The following is a 14672-nucleotide window of genomic DNA, read 5'->3' as shown; positions in this document are numbered from 1 at the left end:
TTGGAAACTTTAGAGTGTTTTCTATCCAAATCTACCAATATGCATATTCTAGCTTCTGGGCCTGAGTAACAGGCAGTTTACTTTAGGCACAATTCTCATCCAGACGTCAAAATACTGCCCCCAAGCCATCTTCTTGAACTGCACTGTTGGTTAAGGGCTTGTAAGTAAGCATTTCACGGTAAGGTCTCCCTACACTTGTTGTATTTGGCGCATGTGACAAATAAAGTTACTGTAACTCAGTAAAATTCTCTGAAATGGTGGCATTATATTTTGGTTCGGTGTATTATCTGAGCAGCATTGGTGATCCCAAGTCAAAATTCCATGTGCATTCAACAGGTCACGTTTAGAAGTGAGTGTTCAAAAAAATTATCAAGATTGGGAAAAGTTTTACGGCACACCCGAGAGTTCCTCAAGGTACATCAATTAAAAACCACTAATCTAATGTTCTCTTCTCTTTTTCATAATGGTACAAAAAAATTACCTAATCTTTTTAGGCCTGGGACCTTTAGGGATGTAATCCACCATGATGGGGATCCATCTGTTACTCAGTTTTTTATGTGGCGGGGTTTGCCAGTGGCAGATTGAAGGTCTATGACTACCACCTGCTAACAGCTCCCCCTGGGAAAGGGAAAAGGGAAGGTGGGTATCTAGTCAGTTGTCCAACTGAATGTATTCAACTGAAATGTGTCTTACGCATTTAACCCAACCCCTCTGACTCTGGAATGTGGACTGGGGATTAGTAACGTGACTTCCCACCAGACATCTATTGGAGGACGAGTGTTCCCTTACTCAAACTAAGCAAAAATTCCAAACATGTTTTTTTACACAGGACAAACAATGCGCTAAACATTGGACTTAGTCGTAGACATACAAGTGTGTAGGTGAAAGAGCAAGGGATAATCTCAGACAACTGTAGAGTACATCCCTATCACTGTTGCTATTCACTCTTACCAGGTTGTAATCGTGTCAAGAGCAGCCTTTCTTCTCTTTCTTTCTGTTGTCTCTCCTCTTCCTCCTCCTCTTCATTCTCACTGTTGCAGTGCCCCTCCCTGGTCCTGCCCCCTGCAGCCTCTGCCTCCCTCTCAGCAGCACTGGCCCGTAGGCCTACCAGCCGATGGTGGATGGCCACGTAGAGGCGAGCCACGTCCCTGGCGCTGGCCTGAATGAGGAACACCCGAACGGCCTGAGTCTCCACGTCAGTGGCCGTCACCTGGAGGTTCCGGCGGGCAGGACGACGTAGGTGTGTGTGTGGCCAGAGCTTGGTGTTGAGGATAACCTTGAGACTGCCCTGGTGCCTCATCACTGTTTTGATCAGAGGGCGACAGGTGTAAGAGATTTACTGAGGATGAGAAACATTAAGAATCACAGAAAGATGTGCAGATGTTGGTCAGAGTGATGGGAATAATAAACTACCTCATGGTAAACTCACCTATCCTGGACTGAAGCCCTCTTTTGGTCCCTGATGCTAGATCATTGAGTCGCAGGACTCCTCTTCCTCGCTCAGTCCATGACGGAGTTCCTTTTTCCAGGACAAACAGTCTGCAGGTCAGCTAAAAGAAGAAAAAAATGAAAAAGGTACACCACTGTCTTTAGCAACATCAGAAGGCATTGGTCACTTCCTATTCCCCTGCTCAGACATTGTATGCCACGTTATCGACTGTGCCGTCAGGCACCAGGCATTGCAAGATCTGGCATGAGTCAGTCCTATAGGTCTTCACCTGGACCACATTGCTTTCCTTCTCCTCCCCAGTGAACAGCTGAACCTGCCTGAGCCTGAGCACATGCTGCCTCCCACAGGATGCTGTGTAAGCTGCAGCAGACTCCCTCAGACTGCTCCACACAGCACCTATCAGCAAACAGACAGAACTTCAGCTGCAGTTCTGAAAGGCATCCACTAAGAGGCAGTCAATCGCTATTAGAACAGAGGTGCACAACTCTAGTCCTCTATGGCAGGGTTACACAGGCGGCCCAGTTCTAATATATTTCTACTAATTGGTCTATTGACTGATCAGGTCATCTCTTTTCCCAATAATTGGGCAAAAGATCAGAATTGGGCTGCCTGTATAAATGCAGCCTAGGACCACAGTCTTGGTGGATCAGCAGACACTGTGGCCATTAAGGTACTGGCTCTCGAGGACCAGAGTTGTGTACTTATGTAAAAACACTATGACCCGCTTAATGATTTACCTTTATAACTTGACTCAGAGGTGGAAGACTCAGAATCAGAGCTGCAATCAGAATCTTCACTGCTAGGGGATTTCTGTGGTCTCTATATGAGGGTGAGAAAGTGAGAGCATTTCTGTAAATATGATGTGTTTGGTAACACAGTTAAACTCATACAAATGTGATGACATCATATATTTCATAGTCATCCTATGCAAATTGCTACTGTATAAATACAATATATATACAAAAGTATGTGGACACCCCTTAGTAGATTCGGCTATTTCAGTCACACCTAAATCGAGCACACAGCCATGAAATCTCCATAGACAAACAATGGCAGTAGAATGGCCTTACTGAGGAGCTCAGAGACTTTCAACGTGGCACAATTTCTGCCCTGCTAGAGCTGCCCCGGTCCACTGTATGTGCTGTTATTATGACATGGAAATGTCTATTGGCCTAAATGTTCACAGAACAGGAACACCGAGTGCTGAAGTGCATAAAAATCATCGGTCCTCGGTTGAAACACTCACTACCGAGTTCCAAACTGCCTCTGGAAGCAACATCAGCACAATAACTGTTTTTCTGGAGCTTCATAAAATGGATTTCCATGGCCGAGTGGCCGAACACCAGCCTAAGATCATGCGCAATGCCAAGCGTCGGCTGGAGTGGTGTAAAGCTCACCGCTATTGGACTCTGTATCAGTGGAAACGCGTTCTCTGGAGTGATGAATCACGCTTCACCATCTGGCAGTCAGACGGACGAATCTGTATTTGGCGGATGCCAGGAGAACGCTACCTGCCCCAATGCGTAATGCCAACTGTAAAGTTTGGTGGATGAGGAATAATGGTCTGGAGCTGTTTTTCATGGTTCGGGCCCCTTAGTTCCAGTGAAGGGAAATCTTAACGCTACAGCATACAATGACATTCTAGTCGATTCTGTGCTACTAACTTTGTGGCAACAGTTTGGGGAAGACCCTTTCCTGTTTCAGCATGACAATGCCCCCGTGCACAAAGCGAGGTCCATACAGAAATGGTTTGTCGAGTGAGGTGTGGAAGAACTTGACTTTGGAATGAGATGTTCGACTAGCAGGTGCCCACATACTTTTGGTCATGTAGTGTATGTCAGTGGTGCTTGCTGAACTCACCAAGACTCTTTCACTCATGTTTTCACCAAACACAAACTGGACCCTGTCTGAGGTGGTACCGTCTGGCTTCGATCTGTGGAGTGTGAACCAGAGGTCAGCAGAGAGGTCCGCAGGTTTAGAATCACTGCTGGGAACTAAACCCCTAGACCCCACATAGCTCTGACAGAGGAAAACTCTGTAAGGTCTCTGGATTGAAGCAAGGCTGTCCAGTCCTGGGTCTGGACTGAAAGTTAACACGTAACCCGAACCCCCTGGTTTAACTAATCCATGCCTTGACCTGGAGTGGGTAGCCCTCAATTAGAATGTCAACTGTCAAATATACAGTTTAAAGTGGCTGTGAGGCTGTAAAAATGAAATATTGCACAGACTTGACCCAACTAGACACCCTGCATCTTTACTGTTACATTAACCAGGTCCTCTGCGTACCTGTGAACTTGACAGGGTTTCTTTTGATGTAATAGACCAACAGTGGAGGAGCAGTCTGTTGAGATGCTGGAGACATCATTTGAAGGATCATGGCTCACCTGTGGGAATGGGACAAAAAAACAATGCAAATTATTATTTTACAGTCCGATTACCTTTCTGAATTTACAGTCGTGGCCCAAAGTTTTGAGAATTACACAAATATTAATTTTCACAAAGTCTGCTGCCTCAGTTTGTATGATGGCAATTTGCATATACTCCAGAATGTTATGAAGAGTGATCAGATGAATTGCAATTAATTTGCCATGTAAATGAACTGAATCTCCCCAAAAACATTTCCACTGCATTTCGTTAACACAGGTGTGAGTGTTGATGAGGACAAGGCTGGAGATCACTGTGTCATGCTGATTGAGTTTGAATAACAGACTGAAACCTTCATAAGGAGGGTGGTGCTTGGAATTATTGTTCTTCCTCTGTTAACCATGGTTACCTGCAAGGAAACACGTGTCGTCATCATTGCTTTGCACAAAAAGGGCTTGACAGGCAAGGTTATTGCTGCCAGTAAGAATGCACCTAAATCAACCAATTATCGGATCATCAAGAACTTCAAGGAGAGCGGTTCAATTGTTGTGAAGAAGGCTTCAGGGCGCCCAAGAAAGTCCAGCAAGCGCCAGGACCGTCTCCTAAAGCTGATTCAGCTGCGGGATCGGGGCACCACCAGTACAAAGCTTGCTCAGGAATGGCAGCAGGCAGGTGTGAGTGCATCTGCACGTACAGTGAGGCGAAGACTTTTTGGAGGATTTTCTCTGATGAATTCCCTTTCCGATTGTTTGGGGCATCCAGGAAAAAGCTTGTCTGGAGAAGACAAGGTGAGCGCTACCATCAGTCCTGTGTCATGCCAACAGTAAAGCATCCTGAGACCATTCATGTGTGGGGTTGCTTCTCAGCCAAGGGAGTGGGCTCACTCACAATTTTGCCTAAGAACACAGCCATGAATAAAGAATGGCACCAACACATCCTCCGAGAGCAACTTCTCCCAACCATCCACCAACAGTTTGGTGACAAACAATGCCTTTTCCAGCATGATGGAGCACCTTGCCATAAGGCAAAAGTGATAGCTAAGTGGCTCGGGGAACAACACCTCTATATTTTGGGTCCATGGCCAGGAAACTCCCCAGACCTTAATCCCATTGAGAACTTGTGGTCAATCCTCAAGAGGCGGGTGGACAAACAAAACCCCACAAATTCTGACAAACTCCAAGCATTGATTATGCAAGAATGGGCTGCCATCAGTCAGGATGTGGCCCAGAAGTTAATTGACAGCATGCCAGGGCGGATTTCAGAGGTCTTGAAAAAAAAAGGGTCATCACTGCAAATATTGACTCTTTGCATCAACTTAATGTAATTGTCAATAAAAGCCTTTGACACTTATGAAATGCTTGTAATTATACTTCAGTATTCCATGGTAATATCTGACAAAAATATCTAAAGACACTGAAGTAGCAAATTCTCAAAACTTTTGGCTACGACTGTACATTGGATTGGTGGTACTTTCTTGAGTCAAATAATTCAACACAATGCTTGTGTAAATAGAAAATAAAATACATTTTGCAGCCATAAGCTATTATATAATTGAGTGTGTTGATGTGGCAAGTTTGGGAGTAGAGAGAAAGCGATTTAAGCATTCAGAGAGACCTTAACAAAAAAAACATTGCACAATAATTTCCAATAGACAGAACTGACTCAAACCGGTTTTGGTGTTTGGGTTTATAAACTGGCAGTGAGTGAATAGGTTTCTCTGAGAAGAGTATGTGGGTCCCTCAGGCAATGACACAACCCCAACTAATAATAATTTTATTATTGAAATACTTTTAAGGCCTGAGAGAGTTCTCTCTTTTAATTTTTTACCTGAGAGAGTTTTCTCGTTTCACTCTGTGTGAGGGGGCGAAGAGAGTTGTAGAATACCTCAGATAGGTGTGGCTGTGAGGAGATGTTCCAGGGTTGAGGGGCGAGGAGACGTGCAGGCTGAAGTAATGACCTTCTGACCCTGTTCAGAGGTGTCACTACACAGAAGATGAGAGGAATAGAAAAGGAGGGAAGGAGAAGGAAGGAGGAGTAAAAAGAGACTTAAATCAAATTCTGTCCTTCAAAGTCAGTCTTACGATCAGGTATGAATAAAAATATACTATACTGAGCATTCGGAAAGTATTCAGACTCTTTGACTTTTTCCTAATTTTCTTATTTATTTATTTATTTAATTTCACCTTTATTTAACCAGGTAGGCCAGTTGAGAACAAGTTCTCATTTACAACTGCGACCTGGCCAAGATAAAGCAAAGCAGTGCTTTTGATATAGGTCTGTAACAGTTTGGGTCTAGAATGTCTCCCCCTTTGAAGAGGGGGATGACCGCGTCCACTTTCCAATCTTTAGGAAGCTCAGACGATACGAAAGAGGGGTTATAGGGGTTGCAACAATGACGGCGGATAATTTTAGGAAGAGAGGGTCCAGATTGTCTAGCCCAACTGATTTGCAGGGATCCAGATTTTGCAGCTCTATCAGAACATCAGCTGTCTGGATATGGGTGAAGGAGAAGGGGGGGGGGGGGCTTGGGCCAGTTGCTGCGGGGGGTGCAGAGCTGTTGGCCATGGTTGGGGTAGCCAGGTGGAAAGCATGGCCAGCCGTAGAGAAATGCTTATTGAAATTCTCGATTATCATGGATTTATCGGTGGTGACAGTGTTTTCTAGCCTCAGTGCAGTGGGCATCTGGGAGGAGATGCTCTTATTCTCCATGGACTTTACAGTGTCCCAAAACTTTTTGGAATTAGTGCTGCAGGATGCAAATTTTTGTTTGAAAAAGCTATCCTTTGCTTTCCAAACTGACTGTGTATATTGGTTCCTGATTTCCCTGAAAATATTCATATCGCAGGGACTATTTAAAGCTAGTGCAGTACACCACAGGATGTTTTTGTGCTGGTCAAGGGCAGTCAAGTCTGGAGTGAACTAAGGGCTATATCTGTTTTTAGTTCAACATTTTTTGAAAGGGGCATGCTTATTTAAGATGGTGAGGAAAGCACTTTTAAATAACAACCAGGCATCCTCTACTGATGGGATATCCTTCCAGGATACCCAGGCCAGGTCGATTAGAAAGGCCTGCTCGCAGAAGTGTTATGTTACAGAATTATTCTTAAATGTATTAAATAGTCATCAATTTACACACAATACTGCATAATAACAAGGCAAAAACAGGTTTTTAGAAATGTTTGCAAAATTATTAAAAATAAACTGAAATATCACATTTACATAAGTATTCAGACCCTTTACTCAATACTTTGTTGAAGCACCTTTGGCAGCGTTTACAGCCTCGAGTCTTCTTGGGTATGGCGCTACAAGCTTGGCACACCTATATTTTAGGAGTTTCTCCCCTTTTTCTTTGCAGATCCTCTCAAGGTCTGTCAAGTTGGATGGGGAGTGTTGCTGCACAGCTATTTTCAGGTCTCTCCAGAGATGTTCGATCAAGTCCGGGCTCTGGCTGGGCCACTCGAGGACATTCAGAGACTTGTCCTGAAGCCACTCCAGCGTTGCCTTGGCTGTGTGCTTAGCGTTGTTGTCCTGTTGGAAGGTGAGCCTTCACCCCAGTCTATGGTCCTGAGCACTCTGAAGCAGGTTTTCATCAAGGACCTCTCTATACTTTGCTCCGTTAATCTTTCCCTCGATCCTGACTAGTCTCCCAGTCCCTGCCTCTGAAAAACATCCCCACAGCATGATGCTACCACCACCATGCTTCACCATAGGGATAATGCCAGGTTTCCTCCAGACTTGACGTTTGGCATTCAGGCCAAATAGTTCAATCTTGGTTTCATCAGACCAGAGCATTTTGTTTCTCATGATCTGAGAGTCCTTTAGGTGCATTTTGATGAACTCCAACCAGGCTGTCATGTGCCTTTTACTGAGGAGTGGCTTCCGTCTGGCCACTTTACCATAAAGGCCTGATTGGTGGAGTGCTGCAGAGATGGTTGTCCTTCTGGAAGGTTCTCCCAAGTCCCATCTCCACAGAGGAACTCTGGCGCTCTTTCAGAGTGACCATTGGATTCTTGGTCACCTCCCTGACCAAGGCCCTTCTCCCCCGATTGCTCAGTTTGTCCGGTCGGCCAGCTCTAGGAAGAGTCTTGGTGATTCCAAACTTTTTCCATTTAAGAATGATGGAGGCCACTGTGGTCATGGGGACCTTCAATGCTGCATATATGTGTCTTGACACAATCCTGTCTCGTTGCTCTACAGACAAGTCTTTCGACCTCATGTGGGACCTTATATAGACAGGTGTGTGACTTTCCAAATCTTGTCCAATCAATTTAATTTACCACAGGTGGACTCTAATCAAGTTGTAGAAACATCTCAAGGATGATAAATGGAAACAGGATGCACCTGGATGCACCTGAGCTCAATTTCGAGACTCATAGCAAAAGGTCTGAATACTTACAGTAGAAGTCGGAAGTTTGCATACACTTAGGTTGGAGTCATTAAAACTTGTTTTTCATACACTCCACAAATTTCTTGTTTATTAACTATAGTTTTGGCAGGTCGGTTAGGACATCTACTTTGTGCATGACACAACAATTGTTTACAGACAGATTATTTCACTTATAATTCACTGTATCACAATTCCAGAGGGTCAAACGTTTACATACACTAAGTTGACTGTGCCTTTAAACAGCTTGGAAAATTCCAGAAAATGATGTCATGGCTTTAGAAGCTTCTGATAGGCTAATTGACATCATTTGAGTCAATTGGAGGTGTACCTGTGGATGTATTTCAAGGCCTACCTTCAAACTCAGTGCCTCTTTGCTTGACATCATAGAAAAATCAAAAGAAATCAGCCAAGACCTCAAAAAATAATTGTAGACCTCTACAAGTCTGGTTCATCCTTCGGAGCAATTTCCAAACGCCTGAAGGTACCACGTTCATCTGTACAAACAATAGTATGCAAGTATAAACACCATGTGACCACGAAGCCGTCATACCGCTCAGGAAGGAAAAACGTTCTGTCTCCTAGAGATGAACGTACTTTGGTGCGAAAAGTGCAAATCAATCCCAGAACAACAGCAAAGGACCATGTGAAAATGCTGGAGGAAACCGGTACAAAAGTATCTATATCCACAGTAAAACGAGTCCTATATTGACATAACCTGAAAGGCCACTCGGCAAGGAAGAAGCCACTGCTATAAGAAGCCAGTCCTATATCGACCTAACCTGTAAAGCCACTGCTATAAGAAGCCAGTCCTATATCGACCTAACCTGTAAAGCCACTGCTCCAAAACCGCCATAAAAAAGCCAGATTACGATTTGCAACTGCACATGGGGACAAAGATCGTACTTTTTGGAGAAATGTCCTCTGGTCTGATGAAACAAAAAAAGAACTGTTTGGCCATAATGACCATAGTTATGTTTGGAGGAAAAAGGGGGAGGCTTGCAAGCCGAAGAACACCATCTCAACCGTGAAGCACGGGGGTGGCAGCATCATGTTGTGGGGGTGCTTTGCTGCAGGAGGGACTGGTGCACTTCACAAAATAGATGGCATCATGAGGAGGAAAATGATGTGGATATATTGAAGCAACATCTTAAGACATCAGTCAGGAAGTTGATGGGTCTTCCAAATGGACAATGACCCCAAGCATACTTCCAAAGTTGTGGAAAAATGGCTTAAGGACAACAAAGTCAAGGTATTGGAGTGACCATCACAAAGCCCTGACCTCAATCCTATAGAACATTTGTGGGCAGAACTGAAAAAGAGAGTGTGCGAGCAAGGAGGCCTACAAACCTGACTCAGTTACACCAGCTCTGTCAGGAGGAATGGGCCCAAATTCACCCAACTTATTGTAGGAAGCTTGTGGAAGGCTACCCAAAACGTTTGACCCACGTTAAACAATTTAAAGGCAATGCTACAAAATACTAATTGAGTGTATGTAAACTTCTGACCCACTGGGGAAAACTTCTGACTTCAACTGTATGTAAATAAGGTATTTCTGTTTTTTAATTTTTAATAATTTAGCAAACATTTCTTAAACCTGGTTTTGCTTTGTCATTATGGGGTATTGTGTGTAGATTGATGAGTTTTTGTAAAAATGTTTAATCAATTTTAGAATAAGGCTGTGACGTAACAAAATGAGGAAAAAGTCAAGGGGTCTGAATACTCACCGAATGTATTAGTATGTAGAATAGTGATTTAAGTGTGGTTTGTAAGTTGTTTAGATATCTTGGCCATGTTCTGTTATAATCTCCACCCGGCACAGCCAGAAGAGGACTGGCACCCCTCATAGCCTGGTTTTGGTCATTCCTAGGTTTTGGCCTTTCTAGGGAGTTTTTCCTAGCCACCGTGCTTCTACACCTGCATTGCTTGCTGTTTGGTGTTTTAGGCTTGGTTTCTGTACAGCACTTTGATATATCAGCTGATGTAAGAAAGGCTATATAAATACATTTGATTTGATTTGACATTTGATTAGATAATTAGAGGTATTTTAGCACATCAAAAGGTAAACAAACATAAGACCAGAGAATGGATATTTGCCTCTGTTTGGGGAAATGTTGGCCCGGTTGCATAGATTTGAAGGCATGAAGACATTTGATCTTGAGACTAGGAAAGAGCGGAGAGGAGATCCATTAGAAGAGTTCACACAGACAGACATATCATATATGATTAAAGTTAAAACGTGCTCCACAATTATGTCAAAGTGACCGCCAGACTTGGCACATGACAACATACAACATGCTTGGCCAACAATGAGCAGTGAGGGTTCCACGGTGCCAATAGTGTGTCATGTTGGTGATTTGTGATGAGCAGGTGAGGGCTGCAGTGACAGAGTGAAACTGAAACGGATCAGGGGAAAGAGATACTGGGGGCTGCATTGAAGTGGCTGCTGGGAATCTACACAATTTTTTTTTTCTGAAAGGGTCCTTCGGCTGTCCCCATCGGAGAAGCAATTTTGGTTCCAGGAAGAACCCTTTTTGGTTCCAGGTAGAACCTTTTTGGTTTCCAAATAGAACCCTCTGTAGAAAGGGTTCTACCTGCAACCAAAAATGGCTCTTCAAAGGGTTCTTCTATGGGGACAGCCAAAGAACCCTTTACATGGATGGTGTGACTGGAATGTATGGACCTAGAGGAAATACTGGCAGTGAATATAGACAGGAAACCCTTTAAGAGAGTTTGATCATGATGCTTAACCGCAGGAAGTAGGGGTGCTGAGGGTGCTGCAGCACCCCTGAAAAATCATTATTATTATTTCTCACAAAAGTAGTGCACTGGGCCTTTACTAGTACTGCATTAGCCGACTGAAATATCCATTTGTAGCGTCAAACATTTTCCAGCGGCTACGTCACTGCTTCGGTTCATTTCAAAGATATGGAGATACAGTATTTTATCCCAGTAAGATCCCAGTTTTATTAAGGCTACAATCATCTGCAGGCGAGTCAAGGAATCAGGCAACTAGACTCAGTTGCATGGGCGCTGTATGCCCTAGGGGACAGTATGCTGAATGCCCTAGGGGACAGCTTAGAAAGGATGGATGAAAGGATAGAGATAATAGAGTACACTAGAGAGATGACAGGTCTTGTGTAGGGGGGTGCGGTTGTTTACCTGGAGGTGGTGGGGGAAAAGAGTGGGAATTTGTTCGCACTCGTCTACTGCCGTCACAGGAGCCTGTCAGAGACGCAGAGAAAAAATAAAAGTAATGTTAACCAGCAGCATTGTGTATATACTGTAGATGAAATGTCAGTAGAGATTGTAAAAAAAAAATCGCCTTTATCAAAGGAGAGTAACACTGAGGAACAGGAATTATAATTCAATCCTCAAATGTTTACGTTTGGTGGTAATAATACCATAATATGTATATGTATATATGTATTTTTTTAATAGAGTAGGCAGACAATTTCTGCAAATTGATATTTCTGAACACTCACCTTTCCTCATTCTGCTGTTAGGATTAGGGTATGTGAAGGATCGGACTCGTTTGTTTGGACTGATTCCCACAACTATTGGAGAACAAGCCAAGTACACATAAATACATTACTGCCAATGCAATAGAAAGCAACAGAGATTCATCAAAATGTTTGCTCGTTATGACATGCAGCAGATATAATGCTGACCTGATCCCTCCTCCCATCTCTCTGCTCTCCTCTGTAGAAAATCAGTTCAGAAAGAAAGTTCAGAAATACAAACTAATGATACATATTCTTCCATTACATGTTTCTGAATGTATCCTTTTGATTAGCAACTGCTTTTTAATAAAGCATGTGCATCATCTGTCAACATGTTACCCTTCAGGAAATGATTCAGATTACCTTCATGGATAGCGTGAAAGACTTCTGAAATACGAACACCGGTGGGGCAAGCACCGTTTTCTCTGTGAAAATACAGATTTATAGCCTAGTTAGAGAATTATCCTTGTTGAAGTTTGATACAGCGACTGAGTCATTATCCATGAGTGAATCTTAGCTAAACCGTAACTGAGTTTAAAAGCGTTTACTTAAATTCAAATAGGAAAACACCTTTCCTAATTTTATCACTGAAACCACAAAGACGTAACCAGGGAAATGACTTGAGACTGTGATCTGTCGGTACACACTGTTCTGCCAAGACACTAAAATGCAAAGTTAGGAAAATCAACAGTAGCACTGTTCTGAATTTAAGAGTAGTTTCCTACTACATTTATTATTCCTCAATTAACCCTCAAAACACACAGCCAACTAAACAAGGACCCAAAGAGTGGTGAGATCTCTAGGCTCGCCCACAGTTCTGACTGGAGATGTCCATCGTCATCCCACCCCAATGTATTATTCTAATCGATGGAGGCTTTGACACCCAAGGCCTCTTATGTAACCACGCAGCCTGACAACAGGCCCTGGACGCTGGGGACAAGCCCACCGTGGCAGGGCTGAGTGATGGGATAGCAGTGGAGGTGTGAGCCAACGATGCACCAGACGCCAAGGCTTGGCTCTGGGTCAAACTGACTGAGACTGGTTCAGACCTGTATGGAGGCTATAAATACACAGGGACTCTGTCACTGATCTCACCTCATATGATCAACTCAGCTTAGAGTCAATTATTAATGTCTTGTGGTGTGCTAATTCACATGTGGAGATTTGCCAGTGCTGTGTCAGTCAGTGACTGTGTTCACTATGGGCATGGAGAAAGATGGCATTCACACTTCACAGTCAGTGACAGATGATCACTTGGAATTCACCAAAGTCTATGGTGTGAGCAGCCTATTCTAAAGACAACTGACTGTTCAGATGCAACTGATTAATATGTGTCCTATATACTGATGATTAACATTGAAACGTGTTTGCTTTTTGCATTTATGCAGTTGTTCAGCTTTCTTTGACAGATAAAAAGCACAGTAATGGGTCAATGGAGGCTATTTCTACCACAAGCCACAGTAATCCTGTCTGTGACCTCCTGGGGAAATCAGAGCAAGCTCTACTTATTAACTCTACAGTCCAACTCTAAAGGCTTCCAGTCACATGACCTACTGTAGACAAACAGCAGGGCACCACAAATGGAATTGCAATTCGTTTACACAACACTCCAACAGTCAAGTGGTGCCAGAGACAAGTGCCTTTTACTCTGAATGTAACAGCATAGAAGGGTGGGTGGTCATCCGTGTATAAGGTAGAGTGTTTTTGCTGAGTGTCAATAGGAGCACTGTGTACCCTCCCTGACACATAGGTGATGCCATCGCTGCTGTGGGAAAATACTTATTCACAGGTCAGGTACCGTACTACTCACAGTTGAGTTTGGTCACCCCAGACAATGCAAATATACAGTAACAATTAAACCCATTGCATCTCCTCCATCTCAACTCTTCTTTCCCGAATCTCCACTAACCTTTCCTACTCTTCTCTCCTTTTCATCCCCCGTATCCTATCTTCTGTCTGGGCAGACAGTGTCTCAGTTACCATAGGTATGAGTGTCCAGAGGTCAGACCGCTCCGGACCTCGGCTGAGGGCCATACGTAACAGACGTCATGAGAAAATCCTGACATGATGCACACTGTCAGGCTAGCGCCAGAGAGCAGGCAACTCTTTATGACAGCCGCTCTTTTTCCACATCACGGATTGAAAGGGTCATTACATAAGTGAGAGAGGAGAGTACTAAATAAACACGTTTCATGAACAGACATGCTTGCCATTTATGAAATGAAAAATAAATTAAGCTAGCTTCCTTTGAGCTTAAAAGAGCATTCCTTGGAATATTGCTGACAAGGTCTGTCTATACATTAATCCATTTTTCCATTTTTATTTTCTTAAAGAGAAAAAACCCTAACATGCTTGTATCTAGTAGAAAAACCTGAGGAGCACTGCAAACTAAGGCAAGACCCAATCACTCAGAGACGAGGACCATTAAATGGTGATCTATGAAGATTGACATCAATAGAGATGCACACGCCCTGTTCATGCTCATTGCAGGAGCGGATCATAAATATTTCCTGAGGCTTCTCAAAGAGAATTGATACTCACAGGTAGACCATTCTGTTGCAGACTTTATAAGGAAGGCACAACTAACTAGTCTTTATTGTATGAAGACCTCAACAGAGCCTTTCAGCAGCAGGTACTAAAAAACCAGTAGGCCTACTCTAAAAGTGAATCATGTCATTTTTCCATGGTAATACTGGAATCTGTTTTCTGTACAGATTTAGAATAAAATATTATTGTTTAATGTCCCCTAGTTTCAGGTTTTGGAAGGCACAGAGGAGAGATTGAACTGTTTGTTGAAGTATGTTTTGTTCTCTCTGTCCTCTGCTAGTGGTAACTTAACGGGCCTGTAAAGAAGCAGTGAGCTTCTCTTCTGGCAGACGCTGAATATGCCATAAACACCACTGCCAGCAGTGGCAGTGCTCCACAAACCGCTGCCCTGAGAAAGAGACGCACAGGAGAGCCCATTAAACAC

At 43.5% G+C, this 14672-nt stretch overlaps 1 protein-coding gene across 5 annotated transcripts in view; it reads right to left on the bottom strand.

Moving 5' to 3' along the window:
* The window catches only part of LOC115105865 (ran-binding protein 3), a 32217-nt gene that overhangs the window by 13668 nt on the left and 3877 nt on the right, over window positions 1-14672 (bottom strand). For 3 of the 5 annotated variants that reach the window (XM_065007483.1, XM_065007482.1, XM_029628312.2), the window contains exons 2-13: window positions 12065-12126; window positions 11870-11900; window positions 11684-11755; window positions 11361-11423; window positions 10296-10361; window positions 5642-5796; window positions 3737-3834; window positions 3311-3383; window positions 2188-2269; window positions 1719-1846; window positions 1430-1550; window positions 952-1302 (exon numbers count right to left, since the gene is read on the bottom strand). In XM_065007483.1, the coding sequence (XP_064863555.1) occupies window positions 952-1302; window positions 1430-1550; window positions 1719-1846; window positions 2188-2269; window positions 3311-3383; window positions 3737-3834; window positions 5642-5796; window positions 10296-10361; window positions 11361-11423; window positions 11684-11755; window positions 11870-11900; window positions 12065-12126 (1302 nt within the window). The remainder of the gene's footprint in view (window positions 1-951; window positions 1303-1429; window positions 1551-1718; window positions 1847-2187; window positions 2270-3310; window positions 3384-3736; window positions 3835-5641; window positions 5797-10295; window positions 10362-11360; window positions 11424-11683; window positions 11756-11869; window positions 11901-12064; window positions 12127-14672) is intronic. The other 2 variants (XM_029628313.2, XM_029628314.2) reach the window with 2 other exon arrangements.

This window comes from Oncorhynchus nerka, linkage group LG22, assembly GCF_034236695.1.
Source record: "Oncorhynchus nerka isolate Pitt River linkage group LG22, Oner_Uvic_2.0, whole genome shotgun sequence".
In the NCBI taxonomy this organism is placed as follows: Eukaryota; Metazoa; Chordata; class Actinopteri; order Salmoniformes; family Salmonidae; genus Oncorhynchus; species Oncorhynchus nerka.
The sequence above is the reverse complement of the archived record's forward strand: the minus strand, read 5'-3'. Positions and strand labels throughout refer to the sequence as shown.